This window comes from Pomacea canaliculata, linkage group LG3 (genome assembly GCF_003073045.1).
Source record: "Pomacea canaliculata isolate SZHN2017 linkage group LG3, ASM307304v1, whole genome shotgun sequence".
In the NCBI taxonomy this organism is placed as follows: Eukaryota; Metazoa; Mollusca; class Gastropoda; order Architaenioglossa; family Ampullariidae; genus Pomacea; species Pomacea canaliculata.
The window spans coordinates 3,959,232-3,983,614 of record NC_037592.1 but is presented as its reverse complement, the minus strand read 5'-3'; the positions used below and the strand labels follow the sequence as shown (position 1 = coordinate 3,983,614).

Here is a 24,383-nt window from a genome sequence, read left to right as displayed (position 1 = left end):
TACCAACATACAAGCTACGCATACACCCCTCATGTCTCGTTCTTTTAAGCACCAAAAGCATGCTCACCATGACAAGTCTCATTAACATTACATCTTAGACAAAAAAATATCATCACAAAAGACAAAATCTCGCTTCAGGACAAACAATTTTATTCTGCAGCATGATCAGGCGACTAAGACACAGGCACCTCCAACATCCTTGATACGTTTCTCGGCAGTTTTGCTGAAGAACTTTGCCTTGACAATGACTGGTTGTTTGGGCAAATGGCCTTTGCCAAGAACTTTGTAGTAACCCTGCAAGCAAATGCTGTTTGTTAGCCACCTTGGTTGAAAAAAGTATAGGCAATGCACAGTGAACACAACGGTAGCTTTCCTGATGTTACATTTCCACACACTGTAAATTTGTAACCTCACAAGATCAACTCTCAAGAACTTGCAATGGATTTCTTAAAGGATACAACTAATCATGCCAAATAAGAAACATCAACTCACTGCTCTGACAACATCAATCACAGGAGCGACATCCTTTTTCGTTTGGTAACGATCCCGTGTCTGCTCAGACACCAAAGACCAAAGACGGTCCACGTTGATGGTTGGACAGTAGAACTGGTTGTTTGTCTTGTGGAAATATCTCATACCAACCTTGCCAAAATAACCTGGATGGCTGTTGAAAGAAAAGCAAATATGTATCCAAGTGCAAGCAATGAAACATCAAGAAAATATCCCACTGACCTAAAGTGTGACAATGCCATGACATATGTAACATTCAGGCTTCTTATGGCATTGAAGCAAACATGCATGTGATCTATTACCAGGAAGTCATAATCTGTGACCTCATCACGTCAAATATTTTAATTAAGCAATATTGAAAACTTTATGGGGCTGATGTAGCAAGATAGGACCTCTCCTCAAGAATCAAACTCCCAGCAAGGTGTTGTAAGGACAGAACCGAGCTCTCAGCGAGAACCAATGGTCTCCTCATACTACAAAATTAAATTTAACAGTAGATAAACACGTAAAACTTTAAGGTTCAAATAATTACAGCTTGCAAAGAGATGTGTATAGTGGGACTATTTTTCTGTGATATCACTGCGCAAGTGCTTTATTTTTGGTTTTGATAAAAAAATACCACGAAAATGTCTGCTAATCCATTCAGCAACACTAGAAAACCCAGCGTCTGCATACCTTGCTGGGAGTTCGATTCTTGAGGAGAGGTCCTATCTTGCTACACCGGCACTAACACCACCAGCCTTTCTCTCCATAACTTTCTTTGTACAGAATTTTTGTCAACGAGTACTTACTATTTATCATAGTTGATTCTGTGATGCTGCAACCCTCCAGCATTACCACGACCACCAGGATGTTTTCTGTGTTTGCCTGCAGACAAAAACAAGAAAGTGCAGATCTCACGACATTTCTCGATTACAGTTGTACATCCAGCTCTATTAATTGTATTAGTACTCAATGACCCAAAACAATAATATACAGATATTCTGGCAGGTAAACTTACTATATTATCCGTGAATATTTATTTAAAAATGGAATACTGTAAAGAAAGTCTTACCCACACGTCCGTGTCCATGGCTTACATGTCCACGGAGCTTTCTGGTCTTCTTTCTCTTGTTCAGAGCCTGTTCAAATAAAATAAAGGGAAATTAGCAACCCTGTAGCTAACTGTGCACACGATGCACTACACGAACGTGATGCTCAGACATGCTGTTATATGCAAGTGCACAGTGCAGCAAGCTTTCACATATAAGTAAATGCAATTAAATCGAGAAAAATGCGTACAGAGAAACTGTATACAATAAGGGGAAAATTTCTTAAGAGACTACTGTCGAGCAGAATCATCGCACATAAACACCGACGCATGAAGAAATGATTAGATCGCTACATATTGCACATATATAATTATATATATATCAGAGGTTTGGAAAGAAAAAAGTAAAACTGTAGCTTAAGATTTCCAGTAAACTCTTAAGCCAGAACTATGAAAATTATCAGCCAAGGCGGCAGAGTTCGCGAGAATAACAAACGAGAATTGAAAACATATACATGTAATAGAAAAAAAAACCCAACAAAAACTGACAGGACTTTTTTTTAATGACCTAGCTCTAGCCGGACTCACTGTATGGGCGCATGAGTCCACACCTCTTACAGTAGGCTATCAAATGCATCTTGCACAGACATACACACAAAAGGCATACAGACAGCACAAAACACAGATGCAAGTTATAACATAATTCACTTCTCATCTCATAAAGTTTACAAGCAAGCAAAGACATCTTGCTGCATGCCTTGCTTGTGATAATGTAAACTATTGTGGACTAAAATGTTAGAGATTCAAGCAATATTTTAGTGGTTATAAAGCCATAGACAAGATACTGAGATAATGATCATCAAAAGTAAATTTTATTTTATAATGGAATTTAAAAGAAACTGTCGGATGATTGAGATTTAGTAGAGCTAAAAGCAAACCCACTCACCATTTCTATTCCACCGATTGAAGAGACCGGAAGCGGAAGAAGGACCACCAAGGTCCAGTAACTCTTTTTGTTGCCAAACGGGGGCCTCCGAGAAGTTGCTTCTTGCAGGTGGGTGTGGACAACTACAAAGCGTTTCTCGTCTCCCTCTGTTTTCACAAAGGTATTAGATGATTAAAAATAAAATAGGATAAATGAGTAGCAAACAGTGACCAGCATATCATATTAAGGGTTGAGCATTTAAAGTTTCAAATTGAGAAGCTACGGATTATTACTTTTGTTCCAATGTTTATGCTGTATATGAATACATAGATTGATTCCTTTGCAATAAAGACCAGAACACAGTAATACTTAACTGTAATAGAATTTTAGATAAAGATATGAACAGTAATATTTTATCAATGCAGTTTTGCTTTTCATTATTTGAAGCCTTCTGTTGCTGGTCTCTACGTTTGTCATTACGAATATGTCAGTGTGGCAATTTATAATTAAATCGTTAATATTTTACTGTCATTAGCAAAACTCGCCATATTTTTTTTTCATTCAAATGACCCTAAAATGTGAAAAAATACAGCTTTAGCAGTTCTCAGCTGTTGATCTCTAAAGTTCTGCTTTTCAGTTTTTGAATCCTTGATCTCTTCGTTTGGCATTACGAATTAATCAGTGTGGAAACACAATGAAATGTTATTGTCAGTGTTATAGCTATGTTGGGTCTAATATGTTGAAGATATTTGATGGTGCTCCCGCCCTTGGAAAACTATGTATTTTTCATCCCCTTTTTAGTAAAAACAGACCATTTTATTTGGTTATTTTGGAAAGGCTTTGGATAGGTTGGAAAGGCAAGGGTATGCTATAGTATGGTTGTTTTTTTATTACTTCATTGATTTACATTTGCATTTATTAGCTTTAAAAAACAATTCATTTAATTTAATCAGATATAAAATCAACTTGAAAGACATGTCGTGTTAGTCCATGATTTTATTCCCCCTTTGACATGGTTATCAATGGCTGCTTGTCCATAGAGCATGGGAAGATGGTCATAACCATTGGACCATCATGTCCAGGGACAGCAATAGCATACGCAACTTACCTCCAGGGAAACTAAAGGATATTAAAAAGCTGTTTGAAGCGGGGACTAATATTCCAGCAGGTGGAACACTTTTTGGCACCCCAGCTCAAAAACCAGCACTTTTTCCACGACCTGTTGTTGAGGCACAGCCTCGTCCTGCTCCACGACAGTTGCCTTCAGCAAAAAATGTGAGTGAACATGGAAGTCAACATAAAGAAGAAGGTGAAAAGCACCTATCTGTTTCTCTGCCTTATGCACAACAAGGATACAAGGGTGATTGGTTTTCTAGCATAGACAGGAAGTCAGTTTCAAAGGCTGGCTCAAAAGCACTGAGTCCAACTGTTCAACGACGTGTCACACAGTTCATTGATGCTGCAGTCTCAGATGGAGAAAAAGTGACAAGGCCTTCTATAACAACGGGTCACATGGAGGTACATCGTCGCTTTGTTTCAGCAGGAGCTTACACTGGAAGCTCAAAACGAAGATCCGACCCAGGATCTGACCAAGATTCAGGAAAGGAATTGAATGGGTGTAAACGTCCTATGGGTGAAAGGCGACGCACTGTGGATAATGTTGATCTGGGTGCCGACAGTGATGTAAAGGAGGTAAAAGTTTCTGAGATGTTAAAAACATTTGAAAAGAAAGTCCCATGCTCCGAAAAGCCAAGTCTTCCTAAAAAACCCACAAGTGTAGCAGTGAACCGAAGTCACAGTGGTGCTCAAGAGACTTCTCACAAACCTCCAGTAACTGATGAAAACTATGAAGCCCCATGGGATTCAGGAAAAATAATAGAACGATTCAAGATAATTTGCTTGGAAGGAACTGCTTCCATGAGTCAGCCAGATGTGGTAGCTATGGGTCGTGGACGACAGCCCCCTGCAGCTATGTCAACTGGAACGACATCATCTCCCAAACATCCTCGATCAATTGCAAGACCTACAGAACAGCCCCCACCTCCCCCTTCAAAGCCTCCTCGCACTTTTGTGCATGATAAATACCTCAAAGTTAAAGGACCTGCTCCTCCAGATGCTTCCACAGGTCAGGAGAAGAAAAAGGTTAATATTCATTCAGATAATGTTAGTGAACCATACAACAAGACAGGGAAAGAGAGAATATCAATTTGTGCTGATGAGAACCAGGAAAAATCTCTTACATCTGACCAGTACACTCATCTAAATAAATCAAACAAAGAGGGCAGCTCTGAAACTGTGGGTATTCGTGAACACCCACCTGCACGTCCGCCTCCACCCCGACCACGTCCACTATCTGAATTTCCTGCAAGTAGGCATCTGCTTAAAGCATTAGGGGACAGTGACTCAGAGAGTGAAGGCCCAGTTGTGATTTCTTTAAAGCAAGGAAAGAAGCTGAGTCGGCATAAGTCCATAACAGGACGCCGTGACCCCAGTGACCAGCTTCCTGAACCACCAGATGGCATGGACAGCATACAACGATTTCCTCTGAGGAAAAGCTTCAGCTCAGAGTGCCTGAACAAAGGCTCTTTGTCATCTCTTTCCGATGGAGTGGGAGAAGATCTAGTGCTGAAAGACTCAATGATGAGAAGCTACCATGCTAAGGAGGTGTCTGATGCTCCGCTGTATGAGGCTGTCATTGACCCTGAAGGATACGCAGTCCCACATCAGTTTCTTCGTATTCAGCATTCTACTGTAGACCCCCTGGCTTCTCATAAGGTAAGCTCAATTGTCAGCATGCATTTTGCAAGTGCTTTTTTTGTACTGCAAACTTATCAATAGATCAGATCCCAAAGCCTGTGTTTAGCTTTAGCTTTTTATTCCATGATTATCTTATCTTCTCCAACCCCGTATGAAGATATGTGCCCACTCCACAGCTGGGTCAATTGGGGGAAGTAACTGCATCCCATGAGTGTTGAACCAACTAGTATGTGTGTGTGTGTGCCCTGTTGGGTCAGATGTCATTGCCCTAACCGCTAAGCTATCTTCTCACGTATAATAATCTTAGACCTGCCTCCAGATGTGTGTAATTTAAATTCTTTAGTCCACATACTAGAATTGTTTTTTGTTGTTTTTTTATTTCTATCCAATTTTATTTTTTTGTGGAGTTGGCAGAGAAATTTTGTAATCAAGAAATCTTGGGCTGGCTGCAATTGTTACTCTTAATATTGAATCTAAAGAAACATGAAAAACTACTATGATAACTAAGGATTTTGGTGTCTGTTTGGTTTAGCCATTGAGTGGGATTGGGGATAAGACCAGATTCCAGAAACTTTCTTCAGGCAGTCCAGTTTCAACTACCACAAACACAGCAACACCTCTCAAAGACCAGGACATCAAAAAGGTTTCTCAAAAGAAAATGACTCTCGTAAGTTCTGCACTTATTTAAAAATGAATAACAACACATTCTAAATATTATTACTTATTAATTATTTGTAGTACATTGTTCATTCTTTAAAGCTTATCCACTAGGGCTAGGAAACTCAGAAGTAAACGTTCTTCCTATACACTGAACTAAAGTGCATAAGAATGATAGCCTGTTATAAAACTGCATTGTGGGACTTTTGGCTTGACAATATTGTCAGTGATACCTAGACATTATAGAGTGTTTGCACATTTATAAACATATAATGATATCTAAATTAATGTATTCATATACATTTACAATAGCTTTTAGTATGTTTATTTTAAATGTCAGGTTCAGAGAAAAATTAACCAAGCGTACGAGACCTTACAATTGCGCAAAAAGCCAGAGTCCATATCCGAATCGGATCAGGATGGAACAGAACAGCATATTGCAGCTGATGAAAAAGACTCAGGTTAGTAGTAAGTGAGTGTAAAAAATGTATGTGTCTTCTTTCTTTCACTTGATGTCTTTTTCTACGTTTTGATTTATGACATAAAAATGTTGCATTCCCAGTTCTCCTGCATTTGAAAAAAATCTTTAACATCTCACCAAATATTAAACATAAAAAGTCATCAAATTTCTGTTTAAAATGAGAAAAGAGCTCTTACTGTTAAGGTCATAAGAATGCATTAATCATGCAAGTCATAGAAGTCAGATGCTGACAGGGTGTGATGTGGAATATATGTGCTTGTAAGATGTCAAAGTGTTTGAAAATTTTCATCATACAGGCCACTTACAATTTTTATTCTGACATTTTCTTTTATTACAGATTCAGACAGTATTGTTGACATAAATGAAATAAAGAAACGTGTGGTATACTGCTCCACAATTCGCATGAAAACGGTAAGCTCAATATAGTTAACTTTTTCTGTACTGGTAGTCCCATCTAGTTTTATATACATTTTAAAATTCAAAACAGGGCTGCAGATATAAAGAAGTTATGGAATATCCAAAGTTATGGATTTTCCTCTACCTTATGTTTGTTTTCCATGTTGTGCTGTGTGTATGTATACATGTTCATGTGTGTAAAGTGCTTTGAGCCTGTCATCACATGTAATTCAAATCCTAATCCTGAAGTTTTCCTGTTGTTTAGCACCAAGCTTCACTGAAAGCCAAGCAGTACCTTGACATGATATACCCACAGCTTTTTGAATATGCTCTCATTGTGGGCCTGTGTCCAAAGACTGATGATCCTGGGTATGAACCTTACATCATCCACAAGTTCCCACAAACAGTGAGTGAATTTTTTTATGTTCAATTTTTCTGTAATGATTTCAAGTTTCATGCTTTGTGGTTTGTAAATGGTGTTTTTTTTCAGCATTCTAAAAGTCCTTGCTAAACTCACTTTTTTTTTGGCTTATGGTCAACATGGGATACAGGCATCTAGTTCTTTTTTCTGGGGAAAAGATCACTGTAGGATTGTGTGTATGAGCAGTCTTTTATGGCAAATCAATGTTTAACTCTATATTTTGGTGAGGCACTCAAATCGAGAGAGAAATTGTTCCCACAACAAAACCTGAGAAAAAAGGTAAGATCTCAACCTAGGATCTATGACCATCGTTGTCTTGATGACAAACACTTTTCCTCTTTTTCTCCAGAAGGCTTAGTATTTGAAAAAGTGGGTGGGGGACTGAAGGAGGAAGGTCTGTGGCTAAGATCCGTAAATAAAGCAAGTACATACAAATAAGGAAAGGTCGGGTGTGGAAGCAAGGATAATAAGACAGCAATAACACTTTTGGTACATACAAGAACAGTAAGTTTGCCACTGCCAGGTACCATCAGAGGAGCCAACATAAAAAAATTTTAATTTCCTGTTTTGTAAAATGGTGAAGACACTAGAACAGCGGTTCTCAACCTGTGGGGCGGGGGGGGGGGGGCGACTTGCTTACAAGTGGGGGCGCGAAGGTGGTCATTTTTTAAAAGTTTCTTATACCGGTATTAGTGAAATTCACTTACATTGCTGGCTAAGGGGGGGGGGGGGGTGGTGCGTGGATGTACCTTTGTTTGTCAGGGGGGCGTCACAAGTAAAAGGTTGAGAACCGCTGCACTAGAAGACACTCTAATGGGGTATTGACTAAGTGTTAACATTTCCTGTACTTACAAATTACAAATTAAATTTCAGAGGGCTAAATGCCATTTGTACTTGGAAAATGTAAAGCCTCATTTATCATTTCCCTTAAGCCCACCGTGGGTACACTCTTTTAGTAAAGGTAAGATTTGTAAACTGAAAACAGATGTGAAGGTTACTTTTGTTTATATATGCACATCTCCGTGCAAAGCTTCTGTCCTTGGCTTGTAATCTTGGCATTCCAGAATATTTGATAAAATTATATGCATGCCTGTGTCTACATGCATCATATATTCATAATAAAAAAACCCAAAAGCTAAAACCTTCCACTGTGGTGTAAAACACATCAATGAAGACAAAAGTTTTACTTGCTCACTACCAAAAATGAGAAAAGAACCAACAGCCACAACAGTCAAAACAAAACAAATGAACAGTTATAAAGTTTGATCAGCTAGGCTGGTTCACGTCGATCTTTCACTGTATGCTGATTTGTTTCCTGCTGCACTTGGCAACAGAGGACTTATAAAGTTGGACAAGAAGGATACCTTCTTTTCTGTTCAGAAATGGTGAGTTTGTAACACACTGCAGTAATTGTAATGGTGGGTTTGTAAAAGTTACAATAGTTCTTTTTATTGTTGAATCATTTCAAGCGATTCATTTGCCCTGAAAGTATATTAGACAATTGTGTTGAAGAATTTTGTTGCAAATAAATTTCCTTTTTTGCTTTGTTTCAGAGAGAGAGATTGTGTTTATATGTGTGAATGAGAGCAAGAATTTGTGTAAGTGAAAAAGAGTGAGAGAGTGACAGCAGAGTGTGTGTGTGTGTATGGGGGGGGGGGGAAGAGAATGAATGCTATTTGAGCTTTGAAAATTTTGTGAGAGAGAGAAAAGTACAAGGAGATAGAAATAAAGAGTGAGTAAAAGAGATGTGACAACAGATTTCTTTTAATGCAATGTTTTCTCTTAACTTTGTTTGCTTTTATGCAAATGTATATGTCTTAAAAAATAGGCAACCCATCTTTCAAGTCTTGCATGTCAGTTCCAGTATATTTTTTGTTTTATACATTCGCTGTTATAATTTGATTTATTTCATCAGACGTTTTCGGTTGTTAGAGATATTTCTTTCATGGATCATGTCATTAATACTGTTTGAAATATATCGCAACACTGCAGCTGACAAAGATGAAGACAAGCAATGACATGTATGCTAATACAATTTTAGGGAAGAAAGCAATATCTATGAATAAAATTTTGTAAACATTAGCAAGTGTATAGAGTGCATTAAGATCTCCAATATAAAAGTATGCATCATGTCACTACATTATAAAACATTACAAAAATAGTCTATTCCTTCTTGAATATTTTAAATATTATGCATGCATCCGGTATATCAGTTGTACTCATTGCACACAGTACAACAAAGGTGATATCTGCTTGCAAGTTAGATGAGGACTTGCAACACAGTTGAGAACTGAGGCTGTTGAAGGGAGAGATAGAAAGATGAAAACAGCCTCCCTCCAACAAAAAATTAAAAAAAAAAAAGAAGTATGGTATTTTTTAAACTGTGGGCCCTAAGTGAGGAATCATACATCTTTTGTTCTCTTTTGTGGGTGTGTGAGAGTGTGTGAGATAGGTCATGTTTAAAATGTACTCAAACAATTTTATACAATCCTTTTTTGAATCTTATTTTCCAGAGGAAGGTACAGGTATAAAACAATAAAAATATGGTAAAATAGTCATGAAGCTTCTGCATGACATTTATAAATGGCCCAGCAGCACATTTTATGAAGTATGGTTTCTATCACAGCTGTTGTACATTGTGCAAAGTATAGCGTCCATCACAGCTGTTGTACCTTGTACAAAGTATGGCTCCTATCACAGCTGTTGCACATTATTCTCTCTCCCTCCTTTCTCTCCAGTTCCCTTTTTCCTGGTTCTTTTTCTTTCTCTTTATATCTGTCACATGTGCAAGCAGAGATGTTCATGCACAGTATTGCATATGCAGATGCACACTGCATATGCCCTCTCAGCCACACACACACAATCCTGCATTGTCAGGTCTGGTAAGATTTGAGAAGATTTATTGAGATGAAAATTCAAAGTTACTCATGTAAGCACAAATATATTTATATGCCTGAAATTTTACATACTTCATGACTCTTCATTTTTTTTAAAATATTGTATTATCTGTAATTTATAAATAAACAAACTTCCTAAATAAAACTAAGTAAATTATGTGAAAAAAGTGAAAACTTATGAGGGTTGAAAAGAAACTGAACATTAAATAATTTACCAAACTCTTGATTATATTTTATTCTGCATTCAGGTGAACAGTAATGTGTCGGTTCCTAAATTCTGTTTCCCGGATGCTGATGAATTTCGACCTGGCACAGCAGTGTCTATAAGGTATCATGAAACACTGACAATAGTAAAAAGAGAAAGATGAAGACAAAAAATTGTTTAAGGCACACACACTTCTCATCTGTCTCCAAATTCATATAAGAAGCAGAATGTCACCACAAAATGAAAAAATAAAATTTATAATTTATATGATTGTTTTATTGTGGCATAGTTTGTTGATGAAGTTCCTTCCATAATTAGAGACCAGCTGCATATTTTGTGTGTGTGTATGTGAGTGAATGAGAATATGTTCTTTCATGAAGCATTGGTTTCAGGATCTACTTGGTGTTTTAATTCCATGCTTACAGTGCTAAGACACTAATATTTATGTCACACTGATAATGCCTATCATGTTTTCACATGCAAGCCATTTTGGTGCTTTCAGTGAGTCATACTCATTTGTTCTCACCAACATAGATGGTGGACGTGTTTATGGCTATTGCAGACGAATGCAGGTATGGAATTTGTGGAAGATTTTCATTAAAGTTTTGTAATGTCAGTTTAAGCTTGTAATTAACTGCAGTTTTTTGCCCCATTTTATATTTTGCTCTTGCTCTAAACTTCAGAGCTAATAAACGTGACCTGGAGTTGTTATTTCAAACTAAACTACGTTTTTGTGTATTCAAAAAATATATTAAAAAAAGTTATATTTATTTACATCAGTGTGATGCAGCACCCTACAGTCACATTCCTTTTCATTCCAGTCATAACTTTTTAATGTTTATTGATGTTGATTTCCCTGAAGAAAACTATTTTGCATCATAAGATGATCACCAAAAGATTGTGAGGGTAAGATTGTGCCTCCGCATATCCATGGTTGATAATTTACATTAACTTATTCCATCTTATCAGGCAGTCTCTTACTGATCTTTGCTTATTATATTACCAATGCTGTGGATGTTGTAGCCAAGGGATGCCAGCCTTCCAGAGGTCATATGCATTATAAGTCCAGTTGATGCCTTCAACATGTACAACAAGGTAAACAGAATAAATACCTATCTTCCCATCCTTCTCTTAATCACTCTATCTTTCAGTATAATGGTTTTTGTACTTTAAAAGGCTAGTACGTTTAAAATTTGTTTCTAGTGAGTTGGTAAAGCTGAAGATGCTAGTTGCAGTCATTTTAAACCCTTTTCAGATGATGTAAACATATTAGCAATGAACAGCATGAAACCCCCTCTGCCTTACATGTATAATTGTGGAGAAGGCATATGCAAATGATGCAGGGTTAATAAAAGTTTGATGATTGTCACAGAGTCTGCCCCAAAGTTTTCGCATACCATATTTTCAGGATCATAAATTACTTGTTATTTTTTACTAGTCTTCAGCTGCTGTTGAAAGGATATGCACTAACTCAATGCTGCTGTGTTTGTGCTGTCTGGTTTTCTCAGCTGTTAAAAGAAATTGAATCTCGCCGTCTAAAGTCAATGGATAATGCCCAAGAAATAATTGCAGCATCGTTTGGTCGACCACTCCCAAAGCCAGGAAAAGTCTGTCACATCAGATGCTTGGTCAGTAGCACCTTTAAATGTTTGCTTGGATTTTATGTTTGTTTGCTTCCACTCACTGCTTGTGTATTTTGTAGACTTTGTAATCACCCGACTTTAATTTTAAATTACTAAATCCTACAGTAAATGTTTTAAGGTTTATTGATAAGCACTTTTGTTTTTGTTTTGTAAATGTTTTGGCAAGATATCTTGGAATGGGTAATTAAGGGCTCTTGCTTAGAAGAATGCATCTTGCTTAGAAAACTGCATGCTGGTAGTTGAAGCCTGGTTGACTGAAGCTAGTAGTGTTTTAAATAAATGTTTCCAAAAGTTTCATCAAGGAGTGATGCAAATTAGCATCAGTTTTCAGTGTTTATTGAAGTATATTTAAAGTTTAACATCATACTGCTTGTGTTAAATAATGTTTATATTTTAGGATTCAGAAATAAGATTACAGTAAAAACCGCATGAAACTTTTCCCAGCATGTATGCTTGTAGTTTAGTTTTAAAACACTTTTAAACTGCATTCATATTTATAAATAAAGCATCCAAGACTTAAATATGTGTAATTAAGTTTGTATATATTACATTTAGGCAATCAATCATGCCAGTTTTATGCTTTGTTTGCAAATTTTGTTGCTAAACAAAAATGCCCAAGCTTTGTCAACATACATGCACGATCTTTTTATTGCCTTTGTCATTTTCTGTCTCATGTCATGTTTCTGTCATGAAAAAATAATTGCCAGTAGATTATTCATTTTCTGCTGAAAAGAGTTAACTCTGATAGTGAATTACCAGCTGATCACTTCTGCAAGCAAATAAAATAAAGAAACATAGACACATAACACATAGTCAGTTAATTATGCAAACCTTGCAAGTCTTTAGCATAGATTTGTTTTAACATGTGCTGCATGCTGCTTTGCGTGAATTATGGGGGACAGGATGAAAATGGTGAAATGGAAACACTCTTCCTGGAAAGGCCGATGGACATTCATCTAGTGCACGTGAGTGTTTTGTCCCAAATCTTGCAGGAGCTAGAGCTATTAGAGACTCTCCTCTGTCTTGGCTACTTGCAGTATCCATAGACAGGGTTAACTGCATAGAGCTTTGGTCTTAAACGCATTATTTTAAAAAATACTAAAAATAATGAAAGCCAGAGAAGCATTTTGTACAATCTTGTTTCTGAGTCCTGGCGTTTCTGATGGTGAAAAGTAGTGGGTATGTCAGACTTTTTTTGCAGTCAGTCAGATAAGATTTATAGAAAAAAATCTGAGAGAACATTATGAAGCCAATCAAAATGTTTTTGTTTGAGATGACTTGTTTAACCTGACAGCATGGAGATATATTGATCCAAAAGTACAAATTTTGATTGTGTTCTGGTAAATGGCAAACCTATTCTATGCATGCATTTCAAATAAATTACAGAAAAAACCCACTGTTGTATACATAGTTGTATGCATGCAATGTAATAACAGTTTTCAGAATGTGTATATAACGGATACAGCAAGATAACTCTACTTCGGTCTTGTATCCAAATGTAAAGAAGCAGGAAATAATGCAGAAATGAAGGCATTTATTAATGATTTGTGTGTAATATTCTGTGTGTGTATGTTTTGAGATGCAGGAGATTGATACTAAATGTCTAGCTTTGCATATAAAGATGGTGATGTTCACCATGAAATACATATATTTTGTCATGTCTTTTAATTTCCTTATGGATCATTATACAGGAAGCAAAAGTAAGGAAAGAAAATTTGAAGTGAAGAATGTGTCTTTATCATCACAACTATAAGCAGTAACCAATACTGTTTACACTGTTTGGTTTGAAAAAAACCACACTTTTTATTATTTGTAAATATTGATTGGTTTATCTTATTGGATTAGAGCTGAAAACATTCAATAAAAATGTGATATGTTAACAGGAGGGATTTGCCAGTCAAATGTGAATGTTTATATGTATCTTAATGTCATTCTACTTTAACATATGTAGCTTGTCCTCTCATCATAGGTAGAGGAAATTTGTATTTCTGAGGGTTTGCTTGAATGTACAGGTGAATTATGAGTCACTCATTTGCTACCTGGGTACTGAAAAGCTGATCAAGGTGTTTTCATCTATGCTAATGGAGCGTCGTCTCATTCTGTGCTCTAACCAGCTCAGGTGGGAATATTTACTAACAGTTTAGCGCAAACTTTGCAGCTGTGGCTATTATTTAGATCATTTTCATTTTTCATGAGAAGAGTACGTTATACCATTTAATGTTTTCCTCTGTGGATGTTGCCAGAAATATTTTGCAGCATAGCATTTTTTCAACCCTGCGATCAAGAATTGTCCACTTAATGTACTTATTTCCAGTACATTGATTTTGGTTTTTTTCCTGTTGCTATTCTGTTCAAAATATCAAAACTTACTAGTTTTTGGGAGGGCTTGTGATTTTAAAATTCTTGTGAACAAAGGAATATTTGTATTTTTCAGCACTCTCACACAGACCATTCATGCCTTGGTGGCACTGCTGTATCCTTTCACTTGGCAGCATGTTTTCATTCCTATTTTGCCACTGGAGATGATTGAAGTTTGTGCAGCACCGACTCCATTTATTATAGGCATCTTGCAGACTCACCTTAGCCGTGTCCTCAGCTTGGCACTTGAAGATGTGAGTAGTCAAAACCCTAACCTAGAGCATTTTATTTTTATCCATTTCTTTTTTTACTTTATAGGATTAATTATTGGTGGGAAAGATCAGTCCTACAAAAAGGCTGAATGCATTCTCAAACAAAGCCTGCATATGGAGTTATCCCAATCAGCTACCTCAATTCCAACTATCTAATAGACCTGACCAATAAATAGGGAGAACACAAATTTGACCAACTCCCCATTCCCCCTCATCTCGCCCTTGCCAGTCAGTGAGCTCTCGCTAGTTATTTTTGTCTGGCTGAGAAACCCACAGTGAGGAGGTGGGAGGGAGCTAGTGAGTCATGTCATCTGGTAAGTACTCAAACAAAGGAATTTTACGTCCAAAAATGGCATTTCTTCTTCATTTGTCCCAGATGACATGACTATATAGAAAATAACAAAAGGTGAGGAAACTAATAATAAGAAAAAAATTACATATCCCAATTCCAGTTGGGTGGCATTGCGTGAGGCCCTGTCACCAAACTGATTTACTGAGGAATGAAGGTAGGACAGGCTGGTGAGCTATGCTGTGGGCAATATGCTTCTTCGTAGACACAGTGTTGACTGTGTCCAGAAAATCGGAAGGCACACCTGATCTCTCAAGTAGAACCTATCGAATGTGGAATCAGAACACCAGCCCATTGCCTTAATTGTTTTTTAGTGCTACCTTATGTGAGAAAGGCTAGCTGCTACAGCTTGAACATCTTAGGCCTTGATCTGGACCAGGAATCTGCTCTGGGAGAGAGATCCATTTAAGCTGCCTGAATGACACTTAATCCAGTTCATAATAGTCTCCATAAAAATGTCTACCCTAGCTTCCCTCAAAGAAAGAAATAAATGAGATCTTCCTTACTTGTAGGACTCCATTCTTCTAAGGTAAATGCACAAAGCCAGCATTGGGTCTTGCAGCCTGGCGGGGTCATGTGGTGTTGCCCGTGGCAGCGGAAGCAAGGTGACCTCCTGAGGACCTAACGAAGGCAACCTATTCTTAAGAAAGTTACTGAGCCGTCTGCCCTAAACTGTATACTGGAAGAGTCTGTGGACAAGGCATGAATCTCCTACACTCTTGCTGCTGAAGCAACTGCTGTCAAAAAACAAGTTTTCCAGGTAAGTCCTTGTAACTCTGCTAAGGACAAGGGCTCAAACATCTTGGAGTTCAGAAAGTTGGAACCCACCCAAAATTCCAATATAGAAATAAAACACAGCCTACCATGCAGTCTTTCCCTGGACATATTAGCCAAAAGGTCAGACAAATCTTTATTTCCCACACATCCTAAAGTTTCTGAGGGATTGTCGTGGACAGGGCTGCCAGGTTGAAGCTCCATGAGTGACTCCCATTTATCAGGAGATTGACTTTGACACCCTTCACTTTTGCCAGGACCTTGGACAATAACACTTTGGAGAAAAGGCCCTGAGAAAATTTTTTGGAAAGGCACTATACAAGTCCTCATTCTTATTATTAATAGGCATATGCACTGAGACCCTCTCAAGGTGTAGATAAGGCATCCACCACACAGGCCGCCGGATCAGGAACCAGCAACACAAAGGTCGGTAACTTGTTCCACCAAGTGGCAAACAGATCCACCAACGGCCGGAAGAACATCTGACGTGATGAAACACCTGAAAGAATGATCTGCCCTCTTTTGCTCAGTGACTGGCAAGGATGGGAGGCGGACGAATTGGTCCAGTTTGTGTTCTTCATTTTTGGTCAGGTCTGACCAGTCAGGAGTGGATTGATGGAATTGAGGTAACTAGTCAGGATAACTCGATATGGTCATGTCATCTGGTAGAGTATGAAGAAGAAGGTAAGTAGCATCTGAAAGTGAATGAAAGTTGACTCAGTTGTTTTGTTTTGTTTTTTAATATGTGCACTTAATTTTCTAGGTTATCATCGTTGATCTGGACAAGAAGCTAGTTTTACGATGTGCTGGTGATGAAATGACCATAATACCCCCCAAAGTTCTACGTGCTCTGAAAACAGCCATAAACATGTGCAAAATTGATACAGGTAAGAGAACTAAAAATCCCCTGGACCATTGCAAAAGACCTGCAATTCAGAACTTGAGAGTATTGAGTCGGCATTTCAGCACCTTTTTTTTTTTTTATTATGTTTGGTGCAACAAGCTGCACCTCCCCACTTGTAATGGAGTGATGGTTAGGTGATTAGGTATATTATTCTTTATAGAAGTGGTGGTTAGGTACACCGTTGTGTTTATTTGAGCGGGGATGATGTATATGCTGTTTGTTTGAGGGGTGGTCGGGTGCACCATTAATTTGTTCATGTGTGTCTGCAGATGCTAAAAACTCACAGTGGCTGATTGTAAAAGAAGCTTTCCTGAGAATGTTTGTGGAAGTTGTAGGCCACTTTGGTCAACACATTACCACCCAGCAGGATGGAACGAAAACACTCTCGGTGGGTCATCATGCAAGCAATAATTGTACTGGATGGCTAGTGTAATGGGATCTCTTAAAATGTAACTAGTGTTCAGAAATATTAAAAGAGAAGAATACATGAGAATGAAAAGGTCAACTTTTGGTGTGTACAACAGCATTAAGCACCCTCATTAAATTGTTAATAGCTGACATACTTTCAAGTCGTAGCTGATTTGTCTTCAAGAGGATTGAAAATGAAACTATGTTACAATGTTCTACCTATTTAATTTAGTTGTATGATTATATATCTGTCAACAGTTTCACATATTGCTGACTTTTTTTGTGGTCAAGATAACTTCTTTGAGTTGTTGCTAAATCCACAATGCAATTTAGCGAAGTGCTTCAAGCAGAAATTGAGGCTAAAATGTTTTTGCCATCTCCGGTCAAGCTAAATAGCCATTGCATCATTACTTAAAGATTTCTTATTATCATACAGCGGGAACAGTTCATAGCAGGTGTTCAGTCAAAGAGCATCCGCCAGTTTCTGGAATGGTTCAGTGAGACACAGATGTTTCACACATTCATCAACATGCAGCTCGAGCGACAGGAGTGGGCCACGATGGGTAGGCATTCACTCTTTCCTTTTGATCAATCTTTAGGAAAGCATGTTTATTCACTTTTTTAGTGTGCATGTATCCTATGGGTATGACTTCAGCTTCTTCTTTCACTGCCTTAAGATAATAAGTATGACTTTACATTTTTCCTCTGACTGTATTTCCCCATTGGGGTATAACTTCACCTCTTCTATCTTATTGCTGTCTTCACCCAGTGGGGATCTCTTTCTTTTCACAAATGGTTTTGATTTCATCTCTTCCTTGTAATCTCTGCCTTTTCTATTATGTGTCAACATTACTGGGAATGGGTTGTGTGACTTTACAGGTTAACCCAAGTATTTTGTTGATCTTGTCAATATATTATTTCCAGATCTCTTCATGACACGCCTAAAGGAACACCAAGAACAACAGATGGACACTTCGAGATGCAAAGGTATAGGTCAAAAGGTGAAAAACATTGGGAAAGCCATTAAGACTAAACTTGTCACCTAATATTGAATCTCTTCATAGCCCCTTTTGTGAAAAAAGAGAAAAGCAAGTGCTATCGGGTGTCCTTTGCAGCTATCTCCTGCTTATGCTGTTCCTTTTTGAAAAAAAAAAGTTTTGATATAGAGACTGAAAAAGAATATGCCAATGATAATAGGTTACTTGCATTCAGTTTGATAGATTTTTCTTACTGTGAGATTTTAGGAAGTTGGTCTGCAAGGAGCATCAGAATCTTTTAAAAAAACCTGAAGATGGTTCAAGTATTCTGTAGTTTTGTTTTTTAAGTGTGTCAACTTTTCCTAGCCTAATACTACAAGGAAGATGTGTGGCATTTAAAGTATTTTGCCTCTTTTTATGTATGACAAGAATTGGCATGAATTTTTTTTTAATGGTTGCATATTTCATTTTTTGGAATGCAGCAGATGTTGATGTGATACCAGAAATGGCTTGCTGAAAGATTAGTTCTGAAGATTTGCATGCATATCTTCCATCAGCAGTCCTTAATTTGTCTTACGGACATCATAATGGCTAAATAGGCTGATTTTTTAAATGCATTGTGTTAAATATGAGAAAGAGTTTGTATGTCAGAGGTGAGGTCTCAAAGCACAAGAATGTTTCTGCTCATCAGCTGTTGTTTGCTGAACTCTAAACTTCTTTTCATACATGCTGCTGAATAAGCTGAAGATTTAACATTTCTTTTCATCAGAAATGAGTAAGACATTTGAAAAACTTGTACTGGACCTTTCTTTTAATCATGATATGCATTCTCAAAATGTTTGTGGGGTATAAGTCTTCGTGATGGTGACGTAGTTTAATTTTAGCTTATTCCTTGTTTACTCCTGGAGGAGCATAGGGCCACAACAGATGGTGATATAGCAAGGTTAATTATGACTCAGAAAACCTGTGTTTACTAGTCCAAGTGTTCCTTCAAAGAGCTAAAAAAATGTTTTCGTGGCAATAGCAAAATCAGATTGAACAAAATCGGCACAGAGACAGAAGTTTTTTTTAGCTATTGTTGGTTGGCTCTTTATGACACAAATATATAGATATGCATAGTATGACATGCATACACTTGCACACACAGACATACTCATGCATACAAAAATCCAGCTGTGTGTAGATGTTATTGAGAACACACAAAACTGACAAAAAACTGCATTTGAAATAACAATAGGAATTCAGAAAGATGTCCTCATTTATCAGTGGTGGAGTAGACCTACCTCTAGAATATGTGTTTCTTACCGAGTGATTTTTTTTTTTTTTCTTTGAATCAGATTTTCTTGGTGTGTGTCTCTTCTATTTAAATTGTTCTCCCTCTTCTATGGATGCATGTGCAAATATTTGCTACTCCTGTTGTGAATCTAGTTATTATACTATATGGCATACTTCATCATGTTTGAGAGCATGTTTAAGTGGACAGTTCCATGATGCTTTGCTATTGTGTGACGCTCTTCAGGCATTTTGAGAAATAGCTCATACTCATATGTGAGTAAATTCCTCCTCCCATGAGTGATTGTATTCACTATCGAGGAGAGAAAAAAAAAATCATCCAAAGATCTTTTAAAGAAACTCATTGTAAATAATTATAAATTGTTGTTTATATCATCCTTTTGATGGTTATCATTGTTGATGTTTAACTGTTTTGTTCAAGAGCCATATTTTATATTTTTACAGGTCACCAGTGTTTTGCTATTTAGTTTAACAATTGTGTGCCACACAGTTTATTTTGAGAAGAGCATTTTGATTTATTCAAACCCAGTTTCAGATGTATATAGACTTGAAATATCTGCGCACTGTATCTGATTTTGCAGTGACAGTTTAATCAATGTAGCTTTGCTGTCAATGTAAAGGTACTTTTTGTAAGTGTTGTAAAGATGACGAAGATGATTTTAAAGTTATGAAGAAGGCAGCAACATCTACTTTAAATGTGAGTGGGACAGATTTACTGAAAGAAAATTCTTGCTAACAAGAAATACAATTTTTACCCTAATTAAAGCAATTTTTGCCACTATATTTCCTATGATAATATGAATGCTGAATATAGCACAGGAGAAGGAAAATTCCCAGCCTCCCTGGTAATTTGTCTCATCCAGATTTGACTGTAGTTTTGTGGATAAACTAATAATCCTCTCAGAACACAGTGGTGTGTCTCAGTGTGTGGGGAGAGGTATATCCCAGGTCATTGTTCAAAGATTATTATCTCACAGGGTAATGAGACAGAGCTCACAAAATACAGAGATGGGTGTGATCTGCCTCACCAAGCTGTATGCTGTCTGAGTTAGTGCATTCTTCTTGGTTCTGAGATGTGCTGCAGAGCACGGAGATGTATCACAGAGTTGCTCATCTCACAAGGAGACGTATCATAGAATGTCATTCTGTGACATCTAGATGACCTGAGAATATTACAAGATTTTTTTTCCTAGATTCAAGCTGCATCCTGTACAGCCATGGATATCTCACAGATTATTAGGTTGTGTCCCATGGAGGCATCCCACAAAATACTATATATCATATAGAGTTGTATAGAGTGTGTAGTCCTATAGAGTATTGAGTTTTGGAGTGAGAGTTGTTGAACACAACATTGGGCATATTAGCAAGATATTTCATTTGCTACGAGTAACTGTCCTGCTGATTTCAGTCTTGATTTTTTCCCAGATGTGTGTTTCGTGCGTATTATCCTTTTGATTGTTCTATAGTCTGTCAAGGGAATATTTTGATGTGTGATAGTAAAACTGTGATACCATATGAGTTGTAGCAAAACTGTTCAAATTATAATGTAGTTTAGGATTTGTTGTCTTGCAGTTTATGTAGCCTGTTCATAATGTTTGTAGCTGGTCACACTAGGTTACTTTAAATATGAAAAGCCATTAATAAGTTTGATCAGTGTGGATTAATAATGCTGCTCTTGATTCTTGACGAGGAAGTTTGTAGCTGTACATAGAACTTCCAACAAGCAAGTCCCAGCACTTGGCTATAGAAGTGTGCATGTTTACTGAAAGGGGAAGGACTTCAGTGCTTTGTGGGATCAAAGATCAGCTTCTGAAGACCAGCAGCTTTTGTCAGAATTAGATTATGGTCACCGTCTATATAAAATTATCACGAAGTATGGTTATGTTGAAAACAGCAAGTAGGTGTCCAGAGAGAGCAGACAATGAAGCATTGTGACTGGCATGCTGACACAGGAGCTGCACTTTAAGGGGGAAAAAAAAAGGAACACCCTGTTATGATCAACCCTCAATTTTCTGAGAAGTGGTGGTGATGCACTTGAACAAGTTAATGGGTTAAGCTTTGCAAGGCTGGGGTGGGTTGAACACTTCCTGCTTACCCAGCATGTTAGTACTTGATATCTGTGAGGATAAAAAGCACTGGAGGTTGGGGTGCACTTTTTACATGACAAAGCTTGGACACAATGAACCATTCATATTCACTTTTCGTATGGACTATGAAACATTTTACTTCTGACTTTTGTGATTTCTGAAACCAGTTTTGTTCTCACTTTGACAGTTTCATTTATCTTGCTTCCTGGTGAGGCTAAATTTTAAAATGAAAAGATGAATTTCTCCCATTTGCATATTTACTCTTGCAACATACTTGACACCCTGTTACATGTGGCGTAAGACCTTAATTTAGCATGTAACTGGTGATATTGTCCTGCTTTATAGTACATACCACCTGTCATTTAACTCATTGCTTATTGAAATACATTGTCAGAAAGTTTTAGCGTATTGTATTTATAGCTTTGTAACGATTTTTCATATAATCCTCCTGTTTGTTGTCAAATGAAGTGTGTTGTTACCCATTTTCAAAGGTTCTTATTGTAACTGTTATAGATGTGTCTACTTGTCAGTTATGTCTTTGTTGTCAAATATCTGACTTGACATTAATGTGACTCAAAGTAATGTAGCTGAAATCCTAGGTCAGTTCACTTTCAGTAAGAGTGCTTCTTATGTTTCTATTACTGTGCTTTAACGGATAGCTGTTGTCTTAGCTTTTGTGATTGTGAAATGAATGTGTGTGTGTGCATCCATAAATGTGCATGCAAACATGTTTGTTCATTCATAAGAGATCATGTCAATATGAGACTAAGTCACTTATCATGAGACTTGTGCCACAGGCACTCAAACTTCAGCTGATTTGAAGAGCTGAAAATTGAATGTGTTCATTAAGACAAGGTGATTTGCCGGCCTTTTTTTTGTGTTTACTAACATTGCTGATTACCATGAGAGGGTTCACTGTACCTTCCATGCTGATGTATATCAAGACTTGGCTAGCTTTCCATGTGGCATATGTACTTACAAAATTCTATGAGAAAATCTATTTGCAGAATGGAAAAGGGGCATTTAAATGCATGAGCATTGCATATTTCCATTTATGGCTTCGGTTGCTTTCCATTTCGGATAGGAATTTGTCCCTTTCTTTCTGTGGACAGAGTACACTAACAGCATTTTGACTGTGGCTTACCTTAGATTTTAACAACCCAAAGCCTTAGGAGTCTGTGATATAATAGCTCCCACCCTTGCTGCTTGTTTGTATTGGATTAATGCTGTCAATCCAGTCAGTGAACCCACATTTATGTTACTGAATTGTTTTTTTTTTAAGACAAGTAAACAGCAATACATACTCCACCCTTTAGAACCTACAATCAGTTTTGTGTTAACTCAAGCTTTATGCATGGATTTTTCATGTGTTTTTCTTTAGGAAATTTAGCCCAGTTTGCTTAGTGACCAGCAAACAAATTTTTTGGTTTGCTTTTTGTTTTATCACTAGCATAATTAAGGCATTGCTTCTTGTTTGTTAAATAACTATTAACTTGAACCTGTGACAATCTCAAGTGGTTTTTGTCAGTGGCTTACAGTTATATTTACAAACACTTTTGGTAATAAAATGCTGTAATATAGGGCATAATTCATTTAAACATTCAAGTATGTAAGTGATCCCAAGTCCCACAAAACATTTCATTTAAAGCTTCTATATGATCATTTTGAGCTTGTATATATAAAGCTTATGCTTTTTTGTTGTTCCCTCTTCACTGCCACCACTGGAGTGTCATATTTTAGCCACCAGTCATTTCAGACATTTTTCTGTATTATTTTTCTTTCAGTGCACCAGCAGAAATGCGCAAAGCTTTGATACATGTATTTCTAAATTTTTACTTTTGTTAAAAATCCATGTAGATGATTCAACTGTTTTATCAGCATCCTTGAGCTGGTATAATTTTGTTTACCGTTACAAAACGAGGCGCTAAAATAAACTCAAGAGGAAACCACTGTGCTGTTAGTTCTCAAGGCAGATGAAGAAGAAAGAGAAGGTGCTGACTGTATTCTTACTTTCCAGCAAGTGTTAGCAGACTGATGAGGGTATGACAATTGTGACATTTGTTGATAATATGATTTTATTCACAAAGATTCATGGTATAATTCTCTAGTTATATGTTATTTATTATATTTTGGTTTGTCTACTAGTCAAAGAGACACAGAACTTGCTGTTAAAGAACAGCAGTGAAGCACACCATGACAAAAAAATTATGAATTGTAGGTTCAGATTTCATCTTTTTACACACATTATATCATTGGATATGGTATATGTTTATAGGGATCTGCTTTCCATGTTATAACCTTAGTTGTTAGTTTGATGTAAACCAACAATGATTGTGCCATTAACCATCAGTGTCAAGACCTTAACCCCTGACTTACCAATGTAAAGGAGTAGACTGGTCATCCCATGCAGGACTTGCTCACCATCACTCAAGACATGTCTGAATGGCGAGCCTTGTCATTTGTGTCTGTTGATACGACTGGTACCAATCAAGGGATGAATGAATGTCATGGTAAACGTAAATTGTAACCTTCAATAATGTAGCTTGTCTCATAACAGAACAAACCATATACAAATAATTTTACAGTTTAGAATAGCAATATGCAAGGATTTGTGAGGTTTAATGCTATCAAAAAGTTGGAGTATTTTTGTTGTGGAGAGCACTGGGTTAAACTTTAACATGAGATTACCAACAGGTAGACAGATTTGATCCCCAAACTTAAATGTCAAAGATGTGAAGTACAAAGCATGCTGTCACTGTAACTTGCTGTGGAAATTTATAGCAAGAGCTTACATACACTGACAAAGCTCATAATTCTGACTAGAAGTCATAAGTAGTCAGCCAGTAAAAGCCCTACTTCTGTGCTCAAAATGGATCAAATGGCAGTGTGGCTTGGGATGAGTTGACTTGCTCAAGACGGATACAGTACATATAGGATCCTGTCCAGTGTCATTTATTCATTTCCTTGTGATCAAGCTGTACTCATTTTTCATCTGCCTGTAACTATTAAATATGCATTTTGGCTTCTGAAATCAGTTGT

The 24,383-nt window shown here is 37.2% G+C and overlaps 2 protein-coding genes across 5 annotated transcripts; one reads left to right on the top strand and one right to left on the bottom strand.

Moving 5' to 3' along the window:
* Nucleotides 1-127: 127 nt before the first annotated feature.
* Nucleotides 128-2,549, bottom strand: LOC112559225 (60S ribosomal protein L27a-like). The gene is made up of 5 exons (XM_025230286.1): nt 2,487-2,549; nt 1,565-1,631; nt 1,302-1,377; nt 493-664; nt 128-294 (listed from the first exon to the last, which is right to left on the bottom strand). Exons 1-5 carry the CDS (start codon nt 2,487-2,489, stop codon nt 166-168), a joined length of 447 nt encoding a protein of 148 aa, XP_025086071.1. The 5' UTR covers nt 2,490-2,549; the 3' UTR covers nt 128-165.
* On the top strand, nt 2,534-24,375 carry LOC112559207 (DENN domain-containing protein 2A-like). 4 transcript variants are annotated; one of them, XM_025230248.1, is made up of 18 exons: nt 2,534-2,594; nt 3,506-5,240; nt 5,755-5,889; nt 6,220-6,340; nt 6,698-6,771; nt 7,022-7,162; nt 8,512-8,562; nt 10,323-10,402; nt 10,782-10,851; nt 11,303-11,374; nt 11,788-11,907; nt 12,825-12,887; nt 13,935-14,041; nt 14,357-14,534; nt 16,439-16,562; nt 16,849-16,967; nt 17,424-17,550; nt 17,912-24,375. In XM_025230248.1, exons 2-18 carry the CDS (start codon nt 3,540-3,542, stop codon nt 18,031-18,033), a joined length of 3,405 nt encoding a protein of 1,134 aa, XP_025086033.1. In that variant the 5' UTR covers nt 2,534-2,594; nt 3,506-3,539; the 3' UTR covers nt 18,034-24,375. The 4 variants fall into 4 exon arrangements, with proteins under 4 accessions (XP_025086033.1, XP_025086032.1, XP_025086034.1 ...); XM_025230247.1 differs by having other exon boundaries at nt 2,556-2,646; XM_025230249.1 differs by lacking the exon at nt 8,512-8,562 and having other exon boundaries at nt 2,556-2,646.
* Nucleotides 24,376-24,383: the final 8 nt, after the last annotated feature.